Source organism: Gallinula chloropus (assembly GCF_964237585.1).
Source record: "Gallinula chloropus genome assembly, chromosome: 18".
NCBI lineage: Eukaryota > Metazoa > Chordata > Aves > Gruiformes > Rallidae > Gallinula > Gallinula chloropus.
Genome location: NC_140103.1, coordinates 5,088,022 through 5,114,085, shown reverse-complemented (window position 1 = coordinate 5,114,085; position 26,064 = coordinate 5,088,022). Strand labels below are relative to the sequence as shown.

At 56.7% G+C, this 26,064-nt stretch overlaps 1 protein-coding gene across 1 annotated transcript; it reads left to right on the top strand.

Annotated features, from left to right (window-relative positions):
• Positions 1-465: 465 nt before the first annotated feature.
• RALGDS (ral guanine nucleotide dissociation stimulator) lies at positions 466-24,948 on the top strand. Its single transcript, XM_084272386.1, has 18 exons — positions 466-663; positions 17,961-18,071; positions 18,588-18,781; positions 19,179-19,253; positions 19,412-19,605; positions 19,974-20,095; positions 20,233-20,448; positions 20,558-20,661; positions 20,983-21,067; positions 21,741-21,818; positions 21,910-21,996; positions 22,597-22,629; positions 22,862-22,983; positions 23,169-23,264; positions 23,378-23,579; positions 23,810-24,169; positions 24,308-24,422; positions 24,614-24,948. Exons 1-18 carry the CDS (start codon positions 481-483, stop codon positions 24,787-24,789), a joined length of 2,553 nt encoding a protein of 850 aa, XP_084128512.1. The 5' UTR covers positions 466-480; the 3' UTR covers positions 24,790-24,948.
• Positions 24,949-26,064: the final 1,116 nt, after the last annotated feature.

Here is a 26,064-nt window from a genome sequence, read left to right as displayed (position 1 = left end):
TCCTGCCTCGCGTTTTTGCGGGCTGGAGGTTGGTTGGGGTGTTTTCTCCCAGCTCGGTCTCCTCCCCCGGCTCCGCGTCCCGCGCCTCCTTCCTTCCCCCCGTTCCCCGCCTCCCCGCGGGGGCCGGGCCGGGCCGAGCCGAGCCGAGCTGAGCTGCGCCGGCCCCCGGGCGGGCGGAGGCTGCGGGAGGAAATCCAGTGCCTGGTTTTGCAGCCTCGCCGGCTCCGTCCCGGCCCCGCGGTGACATCAGGCTGCTCGGCGGCGGGGGCGGCTGCGGGTTCCCGGCGCCTGCCCCGCTTCTGCGGGCGCTCCCGGGCCGCTCCGCCGCCTCCCTCTCCCCTCCGACCCTCCTCCCGCCTCCGCCGCTCTTTCTCTTCCCCTTCCCCGGTGGCTCCGGATCGGTCCCTCCCCGGGAGCATCCCGGGGGCGCTGGCGGGGCCGGCGGCGGAGCGTGGCGCCGGGGATGCGGCGGCGGTGCCCATGGTGAGCCGCCGGCGCGGCCCCCCGCACCATGCCTCCGCGCCCGCCCCGGAGAGGATGTTCGAGGGCTGCCGGCGGGCGCGGAGCCTCTGGGGCGGCGTGAGGCTGGAGGTGGCCGGGGAGAGCAGCCCCGTGGTGCTGCACAGCTTCACACAGCTCGACCCCGACCTGCCGCCGCTGGAGGTGAGTCCGGGGAAAATCACTGCTGCGATGAGTTTAGGGGGGGGGGGTGGGGCTCAGCGGGGTCGGGGCACGGAGGCAGCGCCAACACGCATCCCTCTCCAGTTTGGGGTTCTCCGCCTCGCTGGCAGCCTGGATAAAGCCAGCCCGGCCCTTGGAAGGGCATGGCTGCGGGCAGGCTGCTCCGCCTGGTGCTGCTTGGTTTTATTTAATAAATGGGTGTCTGCCTCCCCCCCCTCTTTATTTCTCTGCTGTCTGTCCCTGTGCCATTGAGGCCGGCAGGCTGCCAGGCTCTCTGCTGGGAGAAACCAAAGAGCTGCCCCGGAAAAGGGGCAGATTGCTAAAACCAGGGGCTTTTAATATTTTATTTGAGCCTGACTGCTGGAGGCAGGAGTCTGCTTAGATCCGAGCTGCTTGTAAAGGCTTTAGGCTCGTCTAAATCACAGAAGCGTCCTCTGGGGAGGTTGTGGGCATCATCGGGGGGGACTTTGCTGGAGGATGCAAAATATTTGTGCTGCTTTGGGTTCGACCCCGGGGCGGCTCCGAGTTGGACTGGTCCCCTCGGAAGTCTCAGTCTGAGCGGTTTGTTGATGGCAGTTACGTGCAGAGGCACCCGAAATAATCTGAGTCAGGGATGTGGCTCTTTTCTTAGTAATGGATGATCACCTTAGAGCGTGCCAGGAGCGTTATTGGTCCTGAGCAAGCAAGCGGTGTGTTGGGAGAAGCTCAGCTTTGCTGTGCAGCAGTGCCGCTTCCAGGGCAGCCACCCTGCCCTGCGGGCTGGTGGTGCAGGGGTTAATATTAGCAAGGGTCAGCAAGTCTGGCTTTGCTGGGATTTAGAGCCAGCTGCAGATGTGCTTCTCAGCTCTGTGTGCTTCCTGCTGCTGGAGGGGGGTGGCGGAGGGGGGGGAATCACCACTAAAACCTTTAGAGTTACTGTGCAGATATCCACACAGGGCAGCCTGTGTTTCGGGGGGGGATGGCTCCTTCTCCCAGCGATAAATGATCTACTCCATAACCTCCGAGGGAGCTTTGGTCACCTCAGGCTCTGGCCGTATGGGTTCTCCCCTGGCCTAGTGGCAGGGGCTCATCAGCTCTGAGTTCATGAAAGCTCCATCCAGCTTATTTTTCCCCCCTTTCCCCTCCCTGCTTCTCTCTCCTGGGGGTGGGCGTACTGACATTGTTTGGAGTACATCATCTGGTTCGTGTTATGCCTGGCAGGAAGTCCAGCCTCTCTGGCCCTCCGCGCTCCGGGAGGCTGAGGGGCCATGCTTTTGGCAGGGAGAACAAGAGGGGTGGGGAGGAAAAGAGGGGGTGATGCAGCTTGCTGCTCTTACCCCAGGGGAGAGGCTGAGCCCCCACACACCCCGGATGGAGGAGGCTCCCGAGAGGATTTAGCAGCATTTTGGGTGATGAAGGCTGCAGAGGAAAAGTCCCTGGGTTTGGGGGTGGCTTTGCATGGCCCCCCTGCACCTCAGCAAGTCCCTGCTCACCTGAGCACAGTGGAGGGACTCGGCTGTCTGCCAGACCTTCTCTGGAGCCATCTTTACCTAGAATTCTGGGGGTGTCTGGGTCCGTGATGGTCAGAGCTCAGTCCCAGCATCTGATTGCTTGGCCTTCCCTCCCAGCCCTCAACAACTCGAGGGCAAATTCTCTTCTCTGTACTCTCCATGTGCAAGAAAGGGCACATCCCAGCACAGGGTACAGTGACCCGCTGCCTCCCGAGCAGTTAGATATGCTCAGAGGGCCACACATCTCTAGTGTGTTCCCATGCAGGGGCCTCTGCATTGCTCACTGAGCCCCCCCTGGGTGGGCTGTGCTTGTCGGCGTTCCAGTGCAGGACTGGGGAAAGGGTGGGGGGGGAAAGTGAGAGTGTCAGTGTTGTGATAACTGTCCTGGTGCGCTTATAACCCTGGGGTAGAGCTGTTCTGCAGGATGCACGCTGGGAGGAGGAGCGGGTTATTTGGATAAGAACCCCCCCCCCGAGACCGTCAGTGTTTGGCTAACCCCCGGTAACAGTCCCTGCAGCGCTGCCGCCGGTCCCTGGGCTTGTGGTGGGAGCCCCGGGGTTGTTACTGCTGCCAAAGGGAGTTGTTCTTCCCGGGCTCGGCGTGTCCCCCGCGCTGGGACCGAGCTGGTTTCGGTGGAGCTGTGCCAGCTTATGGGGTGGATAGGCTGGTCCCACAGGGAATAGAGGATCCCTGGAAAGCTGCTGGGCAGGTTGCAGGGAACGTGGATCTTGTTTTCCGCTCCTCAGCTGAGCCCCCCGTGGATGTCAGCAGGGCAAACCTTTGCCTGTATCCCGCAGCAACGGTATCGATCCCCGCAGCATGGCGTGGAGCTCTGCTTCAGGTCCTGAGACCACGTGCTGCCGGGTGTTCTCGCTGTGATTTAACCACAGGGAATGGAAAATTTACACTCTCTCGAGTGAGGGACAGGCTGAGTGGCTTTGCAGAGCTTTTGCTTTGACTTCTCCAGTTCCAGTCCACCCCCAAATCGGCAGCGAGTGTCAGTCCTTCCTGTCTGGTGGCAGCCACAAAGTGAATTTGGTGGCCCTCATCCTGGTCCTTGCTGGCCAAGCGTGTCCTAAGCAGGGCTGCAGATGACACAGACCGAAACTTTCAGGCCACTGAGTTGTGAACCTCTAGAGAAAGTGGCTGGGTTGACACGTATCAAAAAGACTTGTCCCCTTGCTATTCTGTCTGTGTTCTCTGAACAATTAGGAGATTTTCAGTTGCTAAACACATCCTCCAGAACTCCAAATTACTCAGCCCAGATGCCTTGGAGGTCAGGGCTTGCTCTTTACCACCAGGAAGGAGGGGAGGGAGGGGCAAAGATAGCTTTTACAAGCCATTTTCCTTTGGCTTCCTATGGTGCCTTTGGAGGAAGATCTTTTTCTCCCAGCCTGTTCTCCTCCCCCAGGCACAACCCGATATGCCCCTTGCAATTTGCCAGATGAACATCATCCGTTGGTATTTCTTGGATGGGGACCTACCTTCTGGCTCCCTTCCAGGAGTGTTCCGAGTGGGCGGTGAGGCAGGGAGCAGGACGGGGATGCTGATTGTTGGTGGCTGCTGCAGGATGGGAGTAACAGAGGTGGGAGGGATATTTTTATTGGTATGGTTAGAGGAGCAGCTAGATAGAGGCTTCTAAATATGTTTGTATAAGGATTAGGTTACTTGGAGGCTGCCGTGCTGTGTTTCCATAGGGGTGGGAAACCCCCCCAGCACTGGGATCTCGCTGAGATTTCAGTGCCTTTAAGTACCAGTCTGGCAGCCCTGCAAACTGAAATCTTTGTTTACCCCCAGGCTGGACAGTCAAGCCCCGTCCCCAGGCACCCCCACACCCCTGCTTCACTCCTTGCAACGGGCGAGACAGGAGGTCCCATGCTGGAGCTCGGGGCGCTCTGGGGTCCCCCAGATCACACCATCACTCCGCTATGGCCATCTGTTTCTGGCTGTTGGGATGGGATTGCCAGGCAGGGACAGCTAAATGTGGTCTGGGAGTGCTTCCACATTCCCATGTGCCTGGGTTTGGGGTGTGATGAGCGAAAGGAGCATCGGCTCTGTCAGCCACCACCACTGCTTCAGAGCTGGGGTGTCAGCTGTGGGCACCCCCCAGCTAGGGCCAGAGCACAGTCTGGTTTTAGGCCCACTGGAGGGGGTCCAGCCATAGGAAGGGCTTCACCACTAGCACCTCCTCCATCACCCTTCCCTGCTCTCTGACTGCCAGCCGGGCTGTCCCCCGGGGATGTGTAATTGAAGGCGCAGAGAGCTTATTTAGGTCACTCCAGACCACATCGAAAGGCCGGGCATCCCTTGCGTGCACTTTCTGTAATGCCCTTATCTCCAGAGCTGCCTGGTGACTGGCCTTCGGGCCGCCACGGTCCTTTCATTTGAATGTATACTTGCAGCAGGGCTGCTTCAGTTCTCAAATATTTCTTCCATCTCCCACGGACCCAGCAAGAGGGGGGAAAAAAATGTGGTTGCTAAGGAGCAGGATTTGGATACAAAGCTGGCTGAGCTGCTGGCGGGGGGGCCGGGGGGCTCCCGCGCGGCTCGTGGCGGGTCAGGGTTTGTGCATGGCTTTGGTGGGATAGCAGAGTGGATGGGGGGAGGGGGAGTGTCGGGGTTTGAAGCATCCCTTGGGCCTGGGGGAAAAAAGAGTTGACTTGTAAGGCTCACACCTCCCATAGGTTAGTTTGTTTATCCCATGTGTGGTGCTGGTTTTAGGTCTGACAAGCAGCATCTATGGTCTGTCCAAACTGTGTGGCGTTTGCTGCAGGGGGAGGTCAGTAGGATCTTGGTTCTGCAGCACTAAACATCTGTAGGTTGGAAAATGAGGCTGGCATGGGGGCTCTGACGAGGAGGGACTGGGTGCCCAAGGAGTCCCATGGAGCATCAGGCTGTATGGCAGCCTGCAGCTGGAGCCTGCCTGCCCGGGCAGCCTGGCAGCACGGGAGGAACCGAGCTGTTTGGTTACTTCAGGTGTCGGTTTGTCTCCTTCCTGTCCCACTGTGGGGCTCGGTACACATTGCAGCAGCCCCAGCTGGCCTGGCTCGCAGAGCTCTGATAAAGATGCGTTTGGACTTTGCTCTGGAGTCGTTAGGGAAAGGGAGCTGAGCTCTGGCACAGAGCAGTGCCAGCCGCTCTCAGGGGCTCTATCTCCTGGGATGGCTGCTCAGTGGAGACACAGGGAGGGGGTGGGAGCAGGGACAGGAGTAGCTTTGCTCACGTGTAATCTGGTGTTTGCAGAGGGGCTTTTGTGGCTGGGCCGTTTGTTCTCTGAACAGCAGGGAACAGCTCTCTCAGAAGAAAGTCCTTTCCTAAATCTCTGCTTGGGGCTGGGCCGTAGTCAGGGCAGCACCCAGCAAACACCCACTCTCCTTCCATGCAGTGAAGTGGTGACTCCAGAGCACCTAAAACCTCTGTCCCTCTCCACCTGGTTTGGTTTGATGCAAATAAGCCTTAAAGTTCCTGGTTATGTTCCCGGTGCTTGGCACAGGCTCTTATCAGGGAAGAGCTCTTACATTAGATAACAGCCAAGAGTTTCTCTGCAGCATACCTGAGGGTCAGTAGTTACGTGACAGCTAAATGTCAGTGGTGATTAAGCACCGGCAGAGGCACGCGTGGCCCGGTTCCCTCGCGCAGCTCCACGGCAGGAGGTTTGTTTTCATTGCACAGCTGGTATTTCGATGAGCCCTGCAGTCAGAAATACATCGGGACGGGGAAGGGTGTCATCCTGCCCTGTGTGCAGGGTGCTGGGTGCATGATGGGTACCGCTGCCCGGCCAGCCCCAGGGCTGACAGAGGCAGGACAGGATGGAGATGGCTCTGGCTGCCAGGCATTAACCGAGTCATCAGAGATGACCAGAGAGGAGGGGAAAAAGTTGTTTTAACTTGCAAACAGAGCAGATTGAAGAGGAAACTTATCGGAGGCAACTTCATCTGGATTGCTGAGGCATTACTTTTAGAGCTGCTGTTCTTTCTGCTAACCACACTCTAACAAACAGCAGCTGAGCTGAGCCCCAGTGGAAACCTGCTCCTCAAAGGGCTCACTACCCCAACTTCTTTCCGTGTGATGGAGCAAAACCACATAACCTTTCCCTGCTCTTTGCAGTGGCCGGGTCTCCATGGAGATTTGCAAGCTGAGAGCCTGTGCTGGGCTCCCAAGCTGGAGCTGGCGTGTTCGCTTTTGAAATGATGTGTTTGGTTTGGGTTTGCTTCTTAGGGCTGGAATTAACTTCAGGAAATGGTCGTTTAGCCAACCTGGGCAAAACGAAGCATGTTGCCCGAGACTGACAGCACCAAAATTTGGCTGTGGGAAGGAAATGGGGATGCTGAAGCACAAACCTTCTTGTAGTTGGGAACCTCACCTCCCAGTTTAGGCCAAAAGCCCATGCTTTTGTTCAAAGACACTTGCCTGAAAGGCTCAGCTAGTGACCAGCTGCTCACAGGGTCTGGCTCTGCTGCCCACAGCAGAGCTGTTGAGCTGGAAGACATGGGGATGTTAACTGGAGCTGATGGCATCGCCCTCAGAATCACAGAGTTGTAGGGATTGGAAGGAACCTCAAGAGATCATTGGGTCCAACCCCCTGCCAAAGCAGGGTCCCTAGGACAGGTCGCACAGATTGGCATCCAGACAGGTCTTGAGTATCTCCAGAGAAGGAGACTCCACAACTGCCCTGGGCAGCCCTCGTTTCTCCTGTGCTGCAGTGCTATGCTCAGTTCGGTTTATCATCTTCAGGCAGCCCAGCTTTTCTCCATATGTTGCTAGTGGTTTGCTTTTGAGTCTTTTATTTTAATGGGTATTTGGTCCCAGCAGCAGTCCTGGTCCAGGAACCCTTGGCCAGATCCCCGCACTGCGTGATGCCCGTTGCTGGTGACTGTCACTGGGATTACTGGGTTTCTAGACAATGTGGTTTTCTAGATTCAGTCCCGGTTGCAACAGTGAGAACCAGCATTAAGACGGGCCTGGCTGGTCCCTCCCTTGCAGCGTGCCGGGGGTGACTCAGAGCGTAGCTATGGCTCATGCTGGTGTCATAACAAACACTCCCTGAGGTGCTTCTTGGGGGAGGGGGGTATTCCACAGACCCCATCTCTCCCAGTCCTCATTCCCATGGATTTCAGTGTGTTTCACCGCAAAGCTTGTCTCTGGGAGGATGGGACTGTTTGGGCATGACCCTTATTAGTCCAAGCAATGTCAAAAGAAAGAGCTGGGAAGGAAGGTGGGCATCCCTATCCCCTTCGCTCTGATGCTGTCTTACGGCTGTGGTGCGCATCGGCTTTTGGAGTATCCCAGGCTTTGTCCCCCCAAGGCAGGAGAGCGAGCCACAGGGATGCTCACCAGCAGCCAGGGATCCCAGGGGATGGACCAGCAGGGCGGCAGGAGCAGACGAGCTAGGGTGGGAGCGTGCCTGGACTGGCTCCCCAAAGTGCCATGGCCAGGAGGAACAGGCTGCCTTGCAGGGTGTTTTACCCACTGTGAAACATCTCTAGTAACACGAGGGATTGTTTGTCTGCAGACACCCGTTTGTTTGCATCGAAATCCCGATGCCCGGTGTCCCCGAGCAGACACAGGTGTGTCGCTGCAGACGCTGGTATGCCTGCATCATTGGCCATCCCTGGAAAAGGGCAAAGGGCTGTGTCTTAAGTGGCACAAGCAAACATGGTCCCAAAAGTCTGCGCTGAATCAGGATGGATGGGAAAGCAGAGCAGCCCCGTGTGAAGCTGGCTACTTGCTGCCTGCCCCCTCCCCCGGGGGCTTGGCTGACAGCTGATGAGATGGCTGTCTGCATGTCCTGCTCTGCCTGATGCTCGGATGCAGTCTGTGGCAGGACCTGCACCTACAAATGCAGAGCTGAGGGTCCAGGGTGGGAATTCATCCCACCACCCTGAGTGCCTGTGCCCTGCCTGGACGCCCACGTTCCTCGTACTGCAGCCGCCCCGCACCCTCTGGATGCGCAGGATCCGGCACACCCAGCTCCCAGGGCAGGGCCCTGGTCCAAACCTCCCTGCTTGGGCTCCCAGTGTGCATGTTCAGGCACTTGAAAACAGCTGGATTTATTTTTTTAATTGTTTTTTTCAGTTGTTTTCTCCCCAAAGGTGCCAATTAAACTTAAGCTCTCCTTGCTTCAGCTGTGGAAATGACTTAGTTGACTGAGCATCCTGATTGCAGGCCCCCCAGGTATCGGCTTGTTGACTCCTGTCTCTGTACCTGCTTATATAGCACCCACTGCCTTGTTGACACCTATTTAAGTAACACTCCCAAGGTGAGATTTTTCTTGATTACAAAGTAAAAGTGGTGGCTGTTCCCCCCTTCCAGCTTCCCATCGCTGCCCCAGGGAGGGGAACAAGTAGGGGAGAGCAACCCAGAGGAGAACATCTCACAGCCCTTCCCCAGAGATAAGGGGATGGTCCAAAACCCACATCTGGGATGCGGTGGGACAGGCTGGGGCTGTGGGTGTCAGGAGGAGCCTGGGACCAGGCGGGCTCAGCCCAGACCCCCACGCAGGGCAGCCCAGGAAACACATCGGCAGCAAATGGAGGCACCCGACGTCATCCCGGCCGGGGTGGGAGTGGGGCGCGAGGGGCACGGCTGGGGAACAAAGGCTCGCATTTATTCCTCCCGTCCTCTCACCAGCAGCCCCTCGCTGCCTCCCTGCGCTGGATTGTTCCTGCATTTTCTCTGCTTCAGCTGTTTACTGGGTCACCCTGGTGCAGACACGCACACAAAGAGCGAGCCATCCGGCGAGGCTGTTCCTGCGCCACCGGCACCACGAGCCCCTCTCCGGCCCCGGTGCACAGTGGTGCCATTGAGCCAGGCTGGGAGAGTGCCCAAGCCTGCCCTGCTCCGGGGTCAGGGTGGGCTGGGGCAGCTGGATCCCTCCCAGCATCCTCCTCTGCACAGGCTGTGGTGATGGAATTTTTGGGGGGGTACCCAGGAGGTCTGTGCTTGTCAGCTTTGCCCACACTTTAATCGCACCAGGAGGGAATGTAAGTTGATGTAAGGCAGTGTAAACACTTGGGTGGACACGTTTATTTCACGAGGGCTTGTTTTGGTTCAGCTTATCTAAGATAAGGATGTGTCTTGAGCTGAATTAAAATTAACCTTGTTCAAATGGAAACAAAGGGGTGAGGGCACAGTTACCACTAGCCAGACAGGGCCACGGCTCTTGGACAGCCTCCAGTTTGTCCACCCTAACCCGTGCCCCTTCAGAAGTACAGAAAGCTGGGACTCCCTGCTTGCTTTGCCTGCCTCTGCAAGGTACCACAGGTGGGTTCCTGCACAGACAGCGCAGCCGTTTGCAGCTTATTGGGAATGGGGCCTGGCAAAACTGCCTGGGAATATTGGCATGGGGCTGGTGGGATGGGTCAGTGTGGAACGAGGTGCTCCTGAATCCGGGCTGTTGTTTTATGGATGGAGCCATCGTCATTGCGTTGCCCGTTCTGCACGTTGCTCATGCTGTAGGTGTGTGCTTCGTGCAAGGAGGAGGTTTGACAAAAGCAGCTGGTTCTAGGGCTGCTGATGCTTCTCAACATCAGTTATTTGGCTATCTGGACTGGCACATGGGCTGTGAGCTGAGAGCAGGAGAATATTTATTCAAGGCTTGATGTCTCCGTAGAGAATGTAAAGACTTGACTTTTGGGGTAGGTGGCTAGCTTGCAGATGCTGATGGGACAGCACCATGCTGAGGGACAAGCGTTGCCCCGGAGTTACAACAGCGAGCAAGTCTGTGTGTTCTGGTTAACATGTGCTAAGACGTGACTGACATTCAGGAATGGCCATACCAGTCGATTCCAAGGTGTGTGAGCTCTGAATGCCAACCTCATCACCACCCTTTCCACATACAGGTACATGGCAGCTCTTGCTGCCACAGCAGCATCCCACCCGGTGCGAAAGGGCCATGTTTCCGTGGTGGAGTCAGTCGGGTGACGTTAGGTCCAGCAGGAATCTCTTTGGGACACGCACCCAGGCTTTCCTCACCTTTGAAGGCGGCGTTACGAGCTGTTGTCGCACGTGGCTTACAGGTGGACACAGATAATCAGTTCTTGAACTCGTTTCTTTCACATGTCTTGCAGATTTTTTTGTCCCACCTTGGGGAAACACAGACCTTTGTCCGGAGCCAAAACGACTTGCTCTGAACCACTCACTCTTTTATTTACCCTTACAGAGCAAAGTGTGCTAAGTAATTATTATTTCTTTTTACACACCAGTTGTCACCAGTCATGTGCTGGTTTCACTTCCAGTAATTACCCCCCCCCCGGGCTCTAGGCAAGCTGGTAGCAGAGGAATTGCTCTGTAAGCGAAGGCCAGCTGCGTCCCTCCTGTGCAAGTCTGACTCCGCGTAGGCGTTGGCATCGAGCGTTGGATGCAGCCGGGACGCACGCCGAAGGGATGGCAAAGGCGAAGCTCGGGACTGTGGAGCAAGAGCTGGAACTGCTGTGTCGGCGGGATCTTTTTTTTCCGTCGACTTAAGAGAGGAAGCAAAACCTGCTGCACTTGGTTTTCTTCTAAACCTTCAGCAGCCTGCGAAGGGAGCCCATCCCAGCGGGATAGGGGAAGCCTCAAAGAGAGGTGGTGGTGGTCTTCATGTGCTCCAGGGTGTTAGGAGAACAGAGGGGTTGGTGCTAAGCAGGCATCTCTGGCACTGCCACTTGCAGGTGGAGCTTGCTTTTCCTCAGGGATACCCACTAGCAAGGCTGATCCCCCCAGATCTACATCATCAGGGGGCTTGATCCTGCTCCTTGGAGGCTGGAGGGGATGGATATGACCACCCTTGTGGATCTCTGACTCTTGATTTCCAGACCATAAAAAGAGCGAAAAAGTCTCTTCATGCAGGAAGGCTCTTGGTTTTCTTTAAAAGCAAACCAAAACAAATGGGGGAGGAACCCTGTGGATCTGCTCTGCCTCATTTCTGGACCTGAGCACTGTGCTCCTAATCCTCACTCCAGCCACTGACTCACTGCGTGCGAGTCACAAGATGTCTTTGTAACCGATCCGCCAGCCGCTGCCTTCTCTTCTTCCTAAGCCAGGAGGGGGGAGAGGGCTGCTTTGGAATATTGTCTCTAACCCCTCTGGGTTGCAGAGGCAGGATCGGACTGGCCATGGGTCTTGGGCAGCCCCAGACCCCAAGGGAAGAGGTGTAAGATGCCCAGAAGAGGCAGATATGGGGTGATGTGCCCCCTCCCTCTGCCCCATCCTGCTTCCTGGGAGTGCAGGGTGCTGGGTGATGCACAGCCCCAGGGCTGTTCCCTGCTGCCATGCCGCTTTCCCAACTAAAACACCTGGAGCAAAGCGAAAGCCAAGGCTGTCAGGAAAGCTGGGCTGCAGAGCCCAGCAGCTGATGGGTGAGAACACACTATCAGCTCTCACCACTGTCGTGGTGTCCGGGGAAGTCACCCCCTTTTCAAAGTAGGTTTAAGTTTAGCTTCTGTCTCTTTTTTTCTCTCCTTTTCCTGTTTCCCCTGGGCTGCTGGACTCAGTCCTGGTCTGAAGAGGCTTTGAGTGGGCAGGAAGGAAGGCAGAGAGCGCCAAAAACATGAAGGAAGCATGTTCATCTGCCTAACATCTCTGTGCGGGGAGCAGTACCCAGGGCAGGGGGCTGGGAGTGGTCCTGAGGGTCTCAAGCTCCATCACCAGCAACAGGATGATGGCTCAGGAAGAATGGAGATGGCAGGAGGTCAGCCTGACCATGGCAGAGAAAACCATCATCAAACCAGTCATCACTGGGATGGTGTTTGGGAGCAGGAGTGCTCCAGCCCTCACTGGGGCTGCTAATCCAAAGCACGTGCCATGGGTCTCCGGGTTTGGTAGGCACCAGCACGGGGCACCTCTCCTTTCCCCATCACGGGGGACATAGGGCAGGTTCCTTGCCAGCTCCCTTGAGTCTCAGCAGCCTCCCTGAGCGCGGCTGGGGAAGGAGACTCCCAAATGATGCGTGTGAGGAGCGGATGGGTGATCCTGACGGGCAGAGCCACAGGGGAACGTCTTGCCGTGGGGTTTTTGCCTGGAAGTCCCCGTGAGGAAGGGTGATGTGCTGCGTGAGCTTATTTTGGATGGGTAGGACAGAGGGTACTTCTGCTTCTGCGGTCTTCGTCTTTGCTTCACGGAACTGCAGTTGTTTTCCTTTCACTAGACGGGGGTGGCTGTTTTCCTATTTCCTTTTACAGAATGGTTTGTGCTTCAGTTTACGTGAGAGGCCCCAGAGCCGCTGCTGTTTGTTACACAGGCTCAGGATTTGCTCCTGGGAGTGAAACGAAAGTGAACTCGGGGCTTATGTCAGCCAGAGGGTCTGTGGTTCTTGGTGGAACCGATTTCTTTCGTTTCTAGAAAGGCCTGTTGCCCATCCTGGTGGGAAGAGGTTATTCTGAGAAAGGGCTGGGGATTGCAAACATCCCCCCTCCCCCCCATTTTCTGTTTCTGGCCTTACTGGCTTTCATCAAGTCCCCTTTGAACTTGTGCAAACACGGAGCTTCAACGCAAAACTCCTGATGTCCCCGTGGCTCAGCTCTGCCTTTTCTTGTCCCTGTTCATTCCTCAGGTTCCCACATCCCACGGGCAGCATTAGTATCTGCTCCTCTCTCACAGCTGGGAGCAGCAGTCCCTGGAAACGGTGGTGCAGGGGGCTTGGTGCTGGCTTGTACCTGCGTGTGGAATGGGGTTTTGTGTAGCCCAGCTGAAAGGGATGAGAGTGACACCAGCATCTTGATCTCTAAACCAGCTGTTGTCCAGGGAGCATCAGTAAAAGCACTTTAGGCCGTTCTGCCTCTTCCACGTGTGCTGGAATTAATACTTTTTTCCAATAACAGTTCATTATTTTGTGTGTTTGGAGGCCAGCACACTAACCCAGGGACACGTGGGACCGGGGCTCTTAAGACCTGGTAATGGTTGGATAATTGTCCCTGTGTAACGTGCAGGGAACGCTGTCGCACTCCCGCTTAACCCCACACTCTGCTTCCGTCGTGCTAAACCCACCCTCACGACTGGTCCCAGACCCTTCCTGACATGGAGATTTCCCAGCCAATACTTTGAGTTGCTCTTTGGCTTTTGCATTTGTTGGCTGGTGAGAAGAGGCGAAGGCAGATTCCCTGCGCCTTGCTCACGGAAGCGTCCCTCACCGCCGCGCTTCCTCCGGGCTCCAAACCTTGGCTACGGCTGAGAGCTCGTTACTAAACCTCAGCCTGAAGACGTGGGGTTCGATGCTGTGCTGTGTACTGGAACATTCAACCAGAGAGTAGAAGAGTTGATTGCACGGAGCAGGAATTCCTACTCGCTGTAGTCACCAGTGCTTTGAACTCTCCGTGGGGAGCTCACTGTTGCTCACGCAGCCCCGGGGCTATCTGGAGTTGGAAGAGACGGTCTCTAAAGCCAGGCAAGCCATCTGGTGTGGACCTCCAGTTTCATGTTTCAGGGGATGAACTCCTGCCGAGTTCACTCGCGGCTGCTTTTGGAAAAGCCTCTGTTTCTGCAGGGTTGGGCGTCCTGTACCCCCCAGCTAAACAGGAGGCTTTTTCCTTGTATCCCACCATCGAGAGGCCCGTTTCCTGCCGTTCAGAGAGGAGCAGGATTGGATGCTGAGCCAGAGAAAGCACGATCAAACATTTGTTGTCTATGTCTTCTCTTTTTTTGGTGCCCAATTTGAAATGTGTGGGATCTCGCTTTCTGGGGTGCTGAGTCCCTTCTGTATGAGTTTGATGGAAGGTGCAAATGCCCTACCCATACAATACCTGGAGTGTTGTATCCGGTTCTGGGCTCCCTGGTATAAAAAAGACAAGGATCTCACTGAGGGGTTTGAGGTGCTGTGCTGGCTGCAGGAACTAGAGTCTGGCTGTTTGGGGGACTTGTTTGGGGATCTTGTAAGGTTCAGGGGGTTTCTCCATGATACTGCCACCCTTGGACCTTGTCCAATGTCAGTGACCAGAGATATGTGTTTCCAGAATATCATGAAATCTCACCTGGTCATCTTATTTGAGTACTGTGCCCAGTTCTGGGCTGTTCAGTACAAAAAGGGCAGGGATCTCCTGGAGATAGTCCAGAGGAGGCTACAAAGATGATTAAAGGCCTGGAGCATCTCCCCTGTGAGGAAAGGCAGAGTGACCTGGGGCTGTTCAGCCTTGAGACAAGGAGCCTGAGAGGGGATCTGATCAGTGTTTATAAATATCTGAAGTGTGGGACAGAGGGGGAAATGGGCAGCCTCTTCTCAGGGGTCTGTGGGGACAGGACAAGGGGCGATGGCCTCAAGTTGGAGCACAGGGAGTTCTGCACCAACATGTGGAAGAACTTCTTCCTGGTGAGGGTGAGGGAGCCCTGGGACAGGCTGCCCAGGGGGTGTGGAGTCTCCTTCTCTGGAGAGATTCCAGCCCCGTCTGGACGCCGACCTGTGTTACCTGTCCTAGGGACCCTGCTCTGGCAGCAGGATTGGACTTGATCTCTCGAGGTCCCTTCCAACCCCTACGATTCTGTGTTTCTCTGATCAACGTGCTTGCAGTTAGCAGGAACACTTTGCTAGGTCTTTTTGCAGGCTTTAAAGTGCAGTCTGGGCCAGTTGGCCACATCGCTTCCACCAGCGCAGTGCAGTAGGGACACTTCACCTGCATCTCTGCCATCGTGCGGTGCTCAGTTGCACAGGTTGAACCACTGACAGAGGGTTTATGGGGTCTGTATCTCTCCCCACCCCGTGTCCCCTCATCTGCAAAGGCAGAAACATGCCGTTGGTGCCAGAGTGGGACTTGAGCAGCTCTGTCCTGCTTTTTGCTTCGTTGGTTTTTAACCACCATGCCTGGAATGCACAATCAGCACCTTGGAGAAGCAGCAGTAGGAAAGGGGAAGCTCACACAGAATATAAATAGCCAAATTTTAAACTGTGCCAGTGTAGCAGCTCGCCTGGCTCTTGGCGCAAGCCCGGCTGGAGCGTGCTGGGAGCTGCGTACTCCGTGCGTGGCCTGCAAAGGGGAACTTGGGGGTATCTCACCAGTCAGCAAGACCAGAAAAAAAAAATGAATGAATCTGGCAGTCTTGAATTTAGGAAGGAAACAAAATTTGCTTCTACGCACATCAACACTGGGTGTATCCTCTGCACGTGACATGAAATGCAGAATGAAGATCCCGGCACAGCGGAGGCAATACTTTCCACTGTAGTTGCACAGCAGCTGCCAGTGATTCATGGGTTGATCCTTGGGACATTTTGTCCTCCTGTATCATTTGAGTTCTTTATTAATTTAATTGCATCTCAGCAAGCATCTGATTTTTCTTGATATTTGTGTCTGGGGTTTACAACCGCCCAGCCAATTCGCTTCCCTGTGTTAGACTGTACAGGAGTGTGGTCCTGCTGGACCCAGAGCTTTCCTCCAGCCCAAAGGCAGCTCACCTGGAAGATGTGCAGGGTAGGGCTGGCCTGCAGGTTGGGAGATAAAGGTTGGGAGATAAATACTGGGAGAGCACCCAGGAGAGCTGATGTGAAGCACTGTTGGTAGGCTTGTGTGCTCAGGAAGCATCCGTCACTGTTGTTTCTGGAAGGTGGCATGTAGCTGTGGGTCCAGGGTCTGATCATCTTTGTGGACAAACTGGGAAGAGCTCCCATGGCTTTTCCTTCTTTTTGTTGGAAACAGCAAGAGGTGGGAGAAGGGCCTGGCTGACTTGGGATCCAGTTAGGTAGCATCACTGTAGGTGGTTGATGGAGAGTGGATGTGAGGCTTTAGCAGAGTCCCGAGGTATCACTGCTGGTGGGGTTGGGGCTGACTCTCCTGGTGTAGGCTCCTGTGAGCTTTCACTGGAGAAATGGGGAGGTGGTGGGAGAGAAGCCCAAGTCTCTTGGCTGCCAGTGCCCTTAGCTGCACACCAAGTTCACCTTCCCCTTGCTGACGTGTGTAAACAGCTTCATCTTCCCTGTACCGGCACCGATGTCACAGATGGGCTCTGGTGGGGCTCCCAGTCCAGATGTGACACAGGGCTGCAGAGAAGTGGGGAGTCAGGATGGGCTCAGGGACTTTTTCATTGCCCTGTCAGTGTTTGGGCTGGGTGGTGCCAACCATCAGGGCTCCAGGCTGCCATCCAAACAGTCCTGGGCCAGCTGAAGCCGGGCTCAGCTCCGCACTGTCCCGCAGCCAGCCCTGGGGATTTATCCCAGAGCATGGAACAAGAGGTGGACTTACACAGGCATACAGAGGGATGTCTGTCTGTTCACCACCATGTGCAGGTGCTGTCGGGGTTGGAAGCCCACAAATGCTCCTGCAAGCTTCAGCAAACCAAACCTCCTGATGGTCTGGCCTGAAATGTGAGAAAAGCAGGTTCAGCAGAAAGTGAGGAAGAAGTTCAGTAACCCTTCTCAGGGGAAATATGTCCTCAGTTCAGTAAAACCAAGACCAGGAGGCTTTTTTAAGTTCCCCCCTCACTCTCTGAGCTGGCTGTGGTTCCCTGCCTTAATGCTGTGCTAACAACAGGCGTTTGACTTAAGCAGGTTGTGATAACAGCGCAGTGACTCCTGCTCTGATGGTGATGATAGAGGATGATGGCTAAAGAGTGTGTTAGGTGTTTGTTCAATACATCAGTCCGGGGTCCCTCAAGAGATTCAGCATCATTGGAAACCAGGGTGCTGGGGTACGGCTGCTCCTGTGTCTGTGGGGAGCGGTTTGAGGGGAGGATGTTTTGCAGAGAGCAGCAGCACTCCCAGAGCTCCTTCCTGGGTCACCCCATGGCAGGTTCTCCCCTGGCGAGCCCTGGGTTGCTGCCACTGCTCAGAGTTTTCATGTGCTGAGAGGCCGATTGCCAGAAAGCCACGGGCTGGCAGTGTGATATGAGGGGGGCTTGTCCCTGAGCCTCTGCACCCCAGTGCATGGTCACCCTCCAGCTCTGCTAACTGGCTTACTGCTGTCGGGCATTGTCCCCATCTGCTGAGCAGAGGCTTTTGCCGTGTGTTACACCGAGTCTCCCACCATTTGGTGTGGGGGATGGAGGGTGAGGGAGATCCCCGTGATGGTTAAAAGGATCTGGATAAATCCTCTTAAGAGAAGCACTGACTCAGCAGAGCGTGGTGAGAGAGGAGGAGGAGGAGGGAACTGAGTTGTCCTTGGGGCTGGAGCTGCAGCCAAACCCCACGCTGGCACGTGGGGCTGGGGGAGCTGGGGCAGGCCCATGTCCTCTCTTGACAAATTTTAGATGGCAGAAACACGAACCTTGGGCCAGGCTGTGGCTGTCCCCAGGGGTGCAGGGACCTGTCCTAGCTGTGCTTGAGCCCACCCTGGTGCTGCTCACCAGGGTTTCCTCCCAAATTTAGGTTCTCCCCTTGGATTTCTGCCTTGTGTTCCCCAGCCAGCACTGCCAGAGCTTGTGGGCAGCTGGGTTGCAGGGTTAATATTTATTACCAAAGGTGCACTGAGTGCTCAGTTCCCACAGGGAGAGATTACCAACATCACGGCCACCATATGGGAAAGGCAAAGGCTTTGGGATGGGGAGGCAGCCAGGTATGAGGGTGCACTGCCTTCCACTCCCCTCGCTGCCTAGCGAAGGATCCCCACGCTGCCCGGCCCTGGCACAGCTTGGGTTTGCAGAGAGCTGGGATGCAGAGCCAGGGGACACGGAGCAGATGGAAAGCAGCTTTCCCAAGTCCTGGCTCTGCTGGTGTGTGGGCTCAGGTGGACCCTGGGATAAGCCTGGTTTGCATTTCTGAGCAGGCAAGGGAGACTCTCGCTGCTTCCCGGCTGTCGCCTTTGGCTTGTCCTGACACCTCATACAAGCTCATGAGAGCATCTCTGCCGTGCTCTACCCTCCTTATCTCACGGTGTATCTTGTCCTCCCGTGCAGAGCTCCACACAGGAGATTGGAGAAGAGCTGGAGGATGGTGTGATCTACAGCATATCGCTCCGGAAAGTGCAGCTCCATCACACGGCCAACAAAGGGCAGCGATGGCTGGGGGTAAGCTGGGGGCTCTGCCAGCCTCTCACCACAGGCTGGTTTCTGACTTTTCCCTGCCAGAGACACGGTGACCTGATGTCAGGGCTTGGCAGGGTCAATGCCAGCCCATGTGCTGCCCTCTTCTCACTCCCCCATATGCTCTGTCCTTCCAAGCCTTATCTGGGAATCGTGTATTTATTTGGGGCACCCACTGGCCTCTGCCCCACGGGAAGGGGCACAGGGGAACTGATTTGAAACCCCATTTTGAAAAAAAGGGCAGTTCTGATCTGCATCTAGATTTTGGCAATGCTGAGGCGTGTCCTGGGGTTTCCTAAATTCACACACAGGTCTTCTCACTGGGTTGCTGATACTTGGTGTCCAAGCAGACCTGGCTTTCCTTTCCAGTCCTGTGCACTGCTGGGGGGCTGTGGTCCCAGCCTAGAACCCAACGGCTGCTCGCAGAACTGCTGGGACCACATTGCACTTGACCATGCCTGTCCTTGTCCATCCCACTGACTTCTGCTCCTCTCCTGGCAGTTTGAGAACGAGTCGGCCTTAAACCTCTACGAGACGTGTAAAGTGCGGACGATAAAAGCTGGGACCTTGGAGAAGCTGGTGGAGTACCTGGTCTCAGCCTTCAAGGGCAATGACTCCACCTACGTCACCATCTTCCTGTGCACGTACCGGGCCTTTGCCACCACCAAGCAAGTGCTGGACCTGCTGCTTAACAGGTGAGGCTGCTCTCAGCCCCAAAACACAGCTGGGGGTGGCCGATGTCTGAGCCCTCTTGGTTAGTAGAGCTCCAGCATCTTCTGCTGCCACGCTTTGGAGGGTTGATGTGCTCCTCCCAACCCCATCAGCAGGAAGGTTTTGGGGCAGGGCAGGGAGGATACAATTGCCAGTCAGGTGGAGCCCATCCAGCTGGTACCAGGCTACGAGGTGGCCAGTGCTGGCTTTTCCCTCTTCCCATTACACAAGGGCTGTGGCAGGCTGGGGGGAACAGGATGGTGTTTGAAAGGTTCATCCCAACCCCCAGGCAGAGCTGGGGGTCTTGTGGAGGGAGAAGAGGCAGTGCTGAGACACATCTGAGTGCAGGATGCTCACTGCCTTCTCTCTGTACCCCACCAGGTATGGCAAGCTCCATGTGCAGGCAAATGGGGACCATGCCAGGCACGTCGTGGATGAGAGGATGGAGCTGAAGAAGTAAGTCTGACCACTGTGGATGGACGGGATGGGTGGTAGCTCTCAGGTTCTTGTACCATGGGGTGCTCTGGGTGCTTGGGGCTCTTGAGGTGCGCACAGGTTTCTCCTGGCACCTGGTTCTCATGCAGGTTTGCCTGTGTTTTCCCCCTTCCACACAGCACCATCTCCTCCATCCTGGGTGCCTGGCTGGACCAGTACTCAGAGGACTTCCGCAAGCCCCCAGACTATGCCTGCCTCAAGCAGCTCATCTCCTACGTACGCCACAACATCCCCGGCTCGGACCTGGAGCGCCGAGCCCGCATCCTGCTGGCCCAGTTCCAACAGCAAGAGCAGAGCGAGTCTGAGGCAGAAGGTGGGGGTCTGTTCCCTGTTTGCAGAGGGGGGGAGCATTTGAGGCTGCAGGCATCAAGGGTCTCCACAACCTTGGGTCTTATCAAGTGGCTGAACCCACGGTGGCACAGTGGGAAGCTGATCCAACTGCCCCAGAAGTGGGATTTCTAAGTGGTTTAGCTAATCTGCCTTTAATCCCCTGCAGACACTTGTGCCCGGGTTTAAAATGACTATCCTGTTATCTCAGCCTTGTTTCTCGAGGCGTGAAGCCAGGTGGGGATTACAAGCCTGGGAGGTGGGATGTGGGTGTCCGCAGGGGCTGGCGTGGGTCAGCGTGCGCCCCGGCTTGTGGCAGCACTGCTGTGCTCAGCCTCACACTGTCTCTTGTAGCTGTGGACCATGGGAGCTGCACCTTCCAGCTGGTGGAGGAGAACGGGGTGGGGGACGGGAAGCCGGATTTCCTCTCCTTCTCTCCAGAGATGGTGGCAGAACAGTTCACGCTGATGGATGCCGTGAGTATTCATTCAGCAGCCCAGTCAGTGCTGCTCTGCCCGTCTGCTGCCTGCCTCTCCCCTTCCACCTTTTCCTCCTGGCTTGTTCCCTTCCCAGGGACCCCGCAAAGACCCGTCTCCATCCTTTTGTCCTCCAGGAGCTGTTTAAGAAAGTGGTGCCTTACCACTGCCTGGGCTGCATCTGGTCCCAGCGAGACAAGAAGGGCAAAGAGCACCTGGCGCCCACCATCCGCGCCACGGTCTCTCAGTTCAACAGCGTGGCCAACTGCGTCATCGCCACGTGTCTCGGGGACCGGTCCCTGAAGCCACAGCAGAGGGCTAAAGTGGTGGAGCGGTGGATCGAAGTGGCTCGGGTAGGACAGCTCGCCATCCCAAGGAGGGAGGGTTTGTGGTGTGCCAGTCCCAGCACGTCCCTGGGCTTTCTTTAACGCTGAGTCCTGTCATCTCCTTGTCTGCCCCTAGGAGTGCCGCATCCTGAAGAACTTCTCCTCCCTCCGGGCCATCCTCTCGGCTCTGCAGTGCAATGCTGTTCACCGGCTGAAGAAGACCTGGGATGAGGTCTTACGGTAAGCAGCATCTTCTGGGCTTCTGCAGCTGTGGGGAGATTTCAAGGTGGAGGTTGTGCTGTGGCTGTGGCCCTCGAACGTGTAGATGGAATCACCTCTTCTCTGGCATTGCCTCTTGGGGTGTGCCCAAAACCCAGAGACCAGCGTAAGGTGTCAGGGGTCTAAGGAGCACGAGGAGTACCCTGGAGTAGCCCCCCAGCAGCAAGGTCCTGCTAGAGCTGGGAGCATAGCTGGGGTCGTTTGGGTGAGCAGAAGAGAGTCCAAGGAGGAGACCCATCGTGGCAGCGTTGCTGACTTTTCCCTTTGTTTTCTCCTGAGCAGGGAGAGCTTCCGCACTTTCCACGAGCTCTCAGAGATCTTCTCCGATGAGAACAACCACTCACTGAGCCGGGAGCTTCTCATTAAGGTATGGGGAGGTCACACGTGCATCGCCCTGTCCCTTGACAGGTGGCTCAGGCTGATGCTGGCAGAAGTTTCCCCAGTGTTCCAGCAGCAGGCTAAAGCCCTGGCAGCACTGCCAGGGATGCAGGCACGGGTGTAGGTGTGTTGCGGCATGTAGGCAGGTTGCACTGAGCCTGAGGAGGAGGCAAGGGTTTGGGGCTTTCAGGGCCAAAAATAAAAGCCCAAAGCTTGCTGGACTTTCTGCTTCTTCACCCAAAAGTCATCATCACCTGAAGCTTGCTGAGCCATTCAGCAGTGGGATGGGATCCAGTTCACCAGGTGATGGCTGCGTTTTAGCAGCCCAGCACAAAACCCTCCTGATTTCGGCTGGGGTGGTAGGGTTCATGAAAGGCTGCTGTGGAAACATCCCTTTTCCCTGTGGAATGTCTCTGCAGCTTCCCAGTAGCTCCAGTTTGGGGACCAAGAGGACATAAAATGCGAAAGGGAACGTTATTAATGCAGAGCTGGAAATGGGAGCAGCAGTTCCAGTTCACTGAGCCTCTCCTCCCAGTGAGCTGTGAAGCTCAGCTCCCATTCCCTCTTTCCCCCTACAAGGAATGTTGTGCCAGTAAGAGCAGGGGTGAAGTTTAGCTTGTGTTTTAGTGTGCCCACACTGACCTCACCTCTCCTCCCTCCAGGAGGGCACGTCCAAATTCGCCACCTTGGAGATCAACCCGAAGAGGGCTCAGAAGCGGCAGCAGCAGCAGCGGGAGATGGTGAGTCTGGCACAGCCATCCCCACGCCCCCTCCCCGGCAGATGCCCAGGCTGGTCTCTGCTGACCCCGGCTGTCCCCTCTGTCCCCACAGGGCGTGATGCAGGGCACCATTCCCTACCTTGGCACCTTCCTCACGGACCTGGTCATGCTCGACACTGCCATGAAAGATTTCTTGGACGTATGTACCTCCATCTCTATCCGCCCCTTCCTCTGCACAGCCACCCGGAGCCCCGTAAATGGAGAGCTGGTCCCCCATGCGTCCTGCATCGCACACTGCACCCTGTGCATGCAATCAGAATCACGAATTGTCTTGGTTGGAAGGGACCCTTTAGCTCATCGAGGCCAACCATCGCCCTCATCTGCCAGCCACCACTAAGCCGTGTCCCTCAGCACATCTTTTAAATCCCTCTGGGGATGGAGACTCCACCGCTTCCCTGGGCAGCCCCTTCCAATGCCCAGCAACCCTCTCTGGGAAGAATTTTTTCCTAATATCCAATTGAATCCTCCCTGGTGTTACTTGACACCATTCCCTCTTGTCCTATCACTTGTCACTAGGGAGACCAGGTCAGCCCCCACCTCTCCACAACCTCCATTCCAGTAGTTGTAGAGAGCATCCTGTCTGGGACACTGTGCCCTGTGCATCCCCCATGGAAATGGGCCGGTCTCACTCTCAGCAGCAACACCCTTGCTGCAGTGGCAGCGAGTCGGGGAGCAGTGAGGGGTGGGGACATAATTCTTCTCCCTGCTCCACACTGATTTTTGGCTCCTTCTTTTCCAGGGTGGGCTGATCAACTTTGAGAAGAGAAGGAAGGTGAGAGCTTTGCCCTGGCAGCAGCACAGCAGGGTGGAGGGAGGAGGCTGACTTAGTGCAAACCACTCACTTTGGGGTTGATCCTTCTCCTATTTTGCTGCCATGCTCTTCGTTTTTGGGGAGGGGGGTTCTGGTCTGTCATGTGTGTCTGTGTGCATGGGGCTGGGCTGTTTGTGAAGGAGGCTGGGGCTGGCAGAGACAGATCTGGTCTCATGGCTTCTGTTTGCTCCAGGAGTTTGAAGTCATTGCCCAGATCAAGCTGTTGCAGTCTGCCTGCAACAACTACAGCTTCACGCAGGAGGACCAGTTCGTGGACTGGTTCCACAGCCTGGAGCGGCTCAGCGAGGCCGAGAGGTGAGCACAAGCAGGGTCTGGGGTCCTGTTGCTGCCACTGTGTCAGGAGATCCCTTTGCTGTCTCCTCTGGCTGCTGAGCAGCTGTTTGCCCTGTGCTCCACTCCTGCTCTGCTGCCCTCACCATGCTGGCACGGCGCTCGCGGCAGCAGCACCCAGAGCTCAAACCCTCATCCCTCCTTCCCAGCTACGGGCTGTCGTGCGAGATCGAGCCGCTGTCGGAGTCAGCCAGCAACACACTGAAGGCAAAGAAAAACACAGGCATCATCAAGCGCTGGAGCGAGTGAGTCTGCCCGTCCCTGGTGGGATGTGGGGTGCAGGCGGGGGCCAGCACGGGGTGACTCTGGCCCCCCTCGCCCTGCTCCCTTCTCACCTGCCCCACATCTCTCCTGGCAGCCGGCAGCCACCGAGCACCGAGCCCTGCGCCAGCGGCAGCTCCCACTCAAAATCCTTCGACCAGCTCAAGTGTGGGCAGTACCTGTGCAGCGGGGATGCCACCGACAGCGTGAGCGTCACCTCCGCTGGCTCCAGCAGCTCCGACGTGGAGGAGATCAACATCAGCTTCATCCCCGAGTCCCCCGACTGCCAGGAGAAGAAGGTATGGGGCAGCTCCTGGGGTCAGGCCCTCCGAAGGCAGGTGTGGCCATCGTGCGGGGACTTGCCCCATCCCGTGGTGCTGGGGCTGGGGGGGAGTGGGTTGGGGTCCTGAGGGGGCTGTTTCTGACCTGCCGGGGCTAGGGAGGCCCCTGGCCTTTGCTGCTCTGGCAGCGTGGCAGGGCTCCTGTGCCTCAGGCAGCTGTAGTTGTGTCGGTCCCCCCATTGTCACAGGTCAGTGAGACCCCTCTGGCCTCCCTCCCCCAGCGCTGGTACGCCCCGGCTGTGGCTGATGGAGAAGCTAAACCCACTGTGTCCTCCGCATCTCCTCTCCTCCCTGCCCTCCAGTTCTGGGAATCCACCTCCCTCTCCTCCCTGGACACATCGGGCATCGGCTCAGGCTCCAGCAGTGCCTCGTCCTCTTCTGTCTCCTCCACACCGGTGACGGCATCCCGCACCCACAAGCGCTCGGTCTCTGGCATCTCCAGCTACTCCTCCCTCTCGCTGCCCCTCTACAACCAGCAGGTCGACGACTGCTGCATCATCCGCGTCAGCCTGGCTGTGGACAACGGCAACATGTACAAGAGCATCCTGGTTAGTACGGGTGACATCACCTGTGGTGACACCAGGGAGGGGTGGCTCGCCCCACTTGGCCCATTTTGGGAGGGGACAGTGGTGGGAAGCTATGCGGCCTTTTGCACCCCCCGGGTTAATAACGCTCTGTGCTCACAGGTGACGAGCCAGGATAAGACCCCAGTCGTTATTCGCAAGGCCATGGCCAAACACAACTTGGACGGGGACCGGCCTGAGGACTATGAGCTCGTTCAGATCATCTCAGAGGAGAGAGGTGTGTGCTGGGGTGTGTGTGTGGGGGGTGTCCTGGGGGCTGTGTCCTCAGCCAGCCATGCAACCAAGCAGTGCCAGGCTGGGAGGTGACAGCAGGAGGGGTCCCAGCACCCAGAGACAACTCCCAGCCCCACTCTGGGCCCCTGCCAGGGAAAGGGTGCCCCACTGAACCCCATCCTTGGTCCCTTCCAGAGCTGAAGATCCCCGACAACGCCAACGTCTTCTACGCCATGAACTCCGCTGCCAACTACGACTTCGTGCTCAAGAAGAGGGGCTTCTCCAAGGGGGTGAAGATCAAGCACGGCTCCAGCTCCACCCTGCCCAGGATGAAGCAGAAAGGCCTGAAGATCGCCAAAGGCATCTTCTAGCCTTGGCCCCACTGCCACCCATCACCAACGGGGCCTTGGGGGCAGGCTGCTCCAGGCTTGGCTGCGCCCGGTCTGCCCAGCACGGCGAGAGAAGCGACCCTCACCCACGGGGAACAGCCGTGCATCTCCCTCCCGCACCGCGAGCGCATCCGGTGTCAGCCTCTGCCTCTCTCTGCACAAACTCCCGTGTCAATCAGGTCTTTTTTTCTACACAGGAAGGCAGCAGGGGGGATATCTCCAGTTTATTTTCCCTCTTTTTTCTTTTTTTTTTTTGGTTATTTTTAACCTTCCACGGTGCGATACCAAGTCCAGCCGCCGGCCAGCCCAGAGCTGGAGCCCGCCTCTGCCGTAGGTGCCTTGTGTCCGAGCGAGCCCGGGAGCGGCGACTCGCCGAGGGGCCGTTTGCAAGGAGCAGTGCATGAGCCATCGCCTCTCCCACGTGAGCTGGGCTGCCCGTAGGCTGCTCCTGTTCCTGGCTTTCCTGGCTCCTGGCGTTGTTTTTACCTCCGTGTCTTTCCTCCCTGGGATAACTGGCATCACCACCGCCGCGCATCCCTGCCTGGCCTTCCTCTGGGAGAAGCTGTGGATGCTCCTGGGCTGTTTTGGGAGGGGAGGCGAGCTGGAGAGGATGCAGCCCCCACACTGGTGCTGGAGGAGGGCTGTGTCCGTGCCGTGATGGAGGAGGCACCTCGTGCTCTTGACAACTGGAAACCTGCCTGGTCTCACTCCTTTTCCCAATCCAGCTGGACTCGGACAGCCCACGTTCAAACCTGCACCAAAGATCAAACGCCAGTGTCTCTTCTACTGGCAGGGGGAAGCTTTGGGCCGTGCCCCCAGCGCTGCCAGCCTAACGAGGAGGAGAGCAAACTTCTGTCTGACTTGTGTAAATAGAGACCTTGGGTCAGCGCGGGAGGGCGAGGAGTCCCAGAACTCCAGGTGCCCTGGCTGCCACTGCCTGACCTGCAGAAAGTGCCACTCACCTTGGGCTTTAACCGGAGTTTTTCAAACACTGACCATGGGAGAAGCAGCAACGAGACTTTTTTTTGTATAAAACAAAGTTTACTGATTTTTTTTTTTTTCCTTTTCAGTATTTATTGGTTGTAAATAGGAGACAAACTTGTACATTTTACTAATCCAGCCTCCCCCTGCCCTGCAGCCCAGTCCCTCTCCTCCCTGCTTCCCCATCCCGGTATTTAAGACTGCTGGGAGGGATGTAGGCAGCAGTAGCGTTGCTCTGCTGTGCTGGGGAGTGGGGGTGCAGACCCTGCCAGACTC

Excerpts from the sequence above, each read along its gene's own strand:
- RALGDS (XM_084272386.1), top strand. The coding sequence starts at position 481 with ATGGTGAGCCGCCGGCGCGGCCCCCCGCACCATGCCTCCGCGCCCGCC. Across the intron at positions 21,997-22,596 it reads CCATGAAAGATTTCTTGGAC|GGTGGGCTGATCAACTTTGA; the intron begins GTATGTACCTCC and ends CTTCTTTTCCAG. Across the intron at positions 23,265-23,377 it reads ATCATCAAGCGCTGGAGCGA|CCGGCAGCCACCGAGCACCG; the intron begins GTGAGTCTGCCC and ends CTCTCCTGGCAG.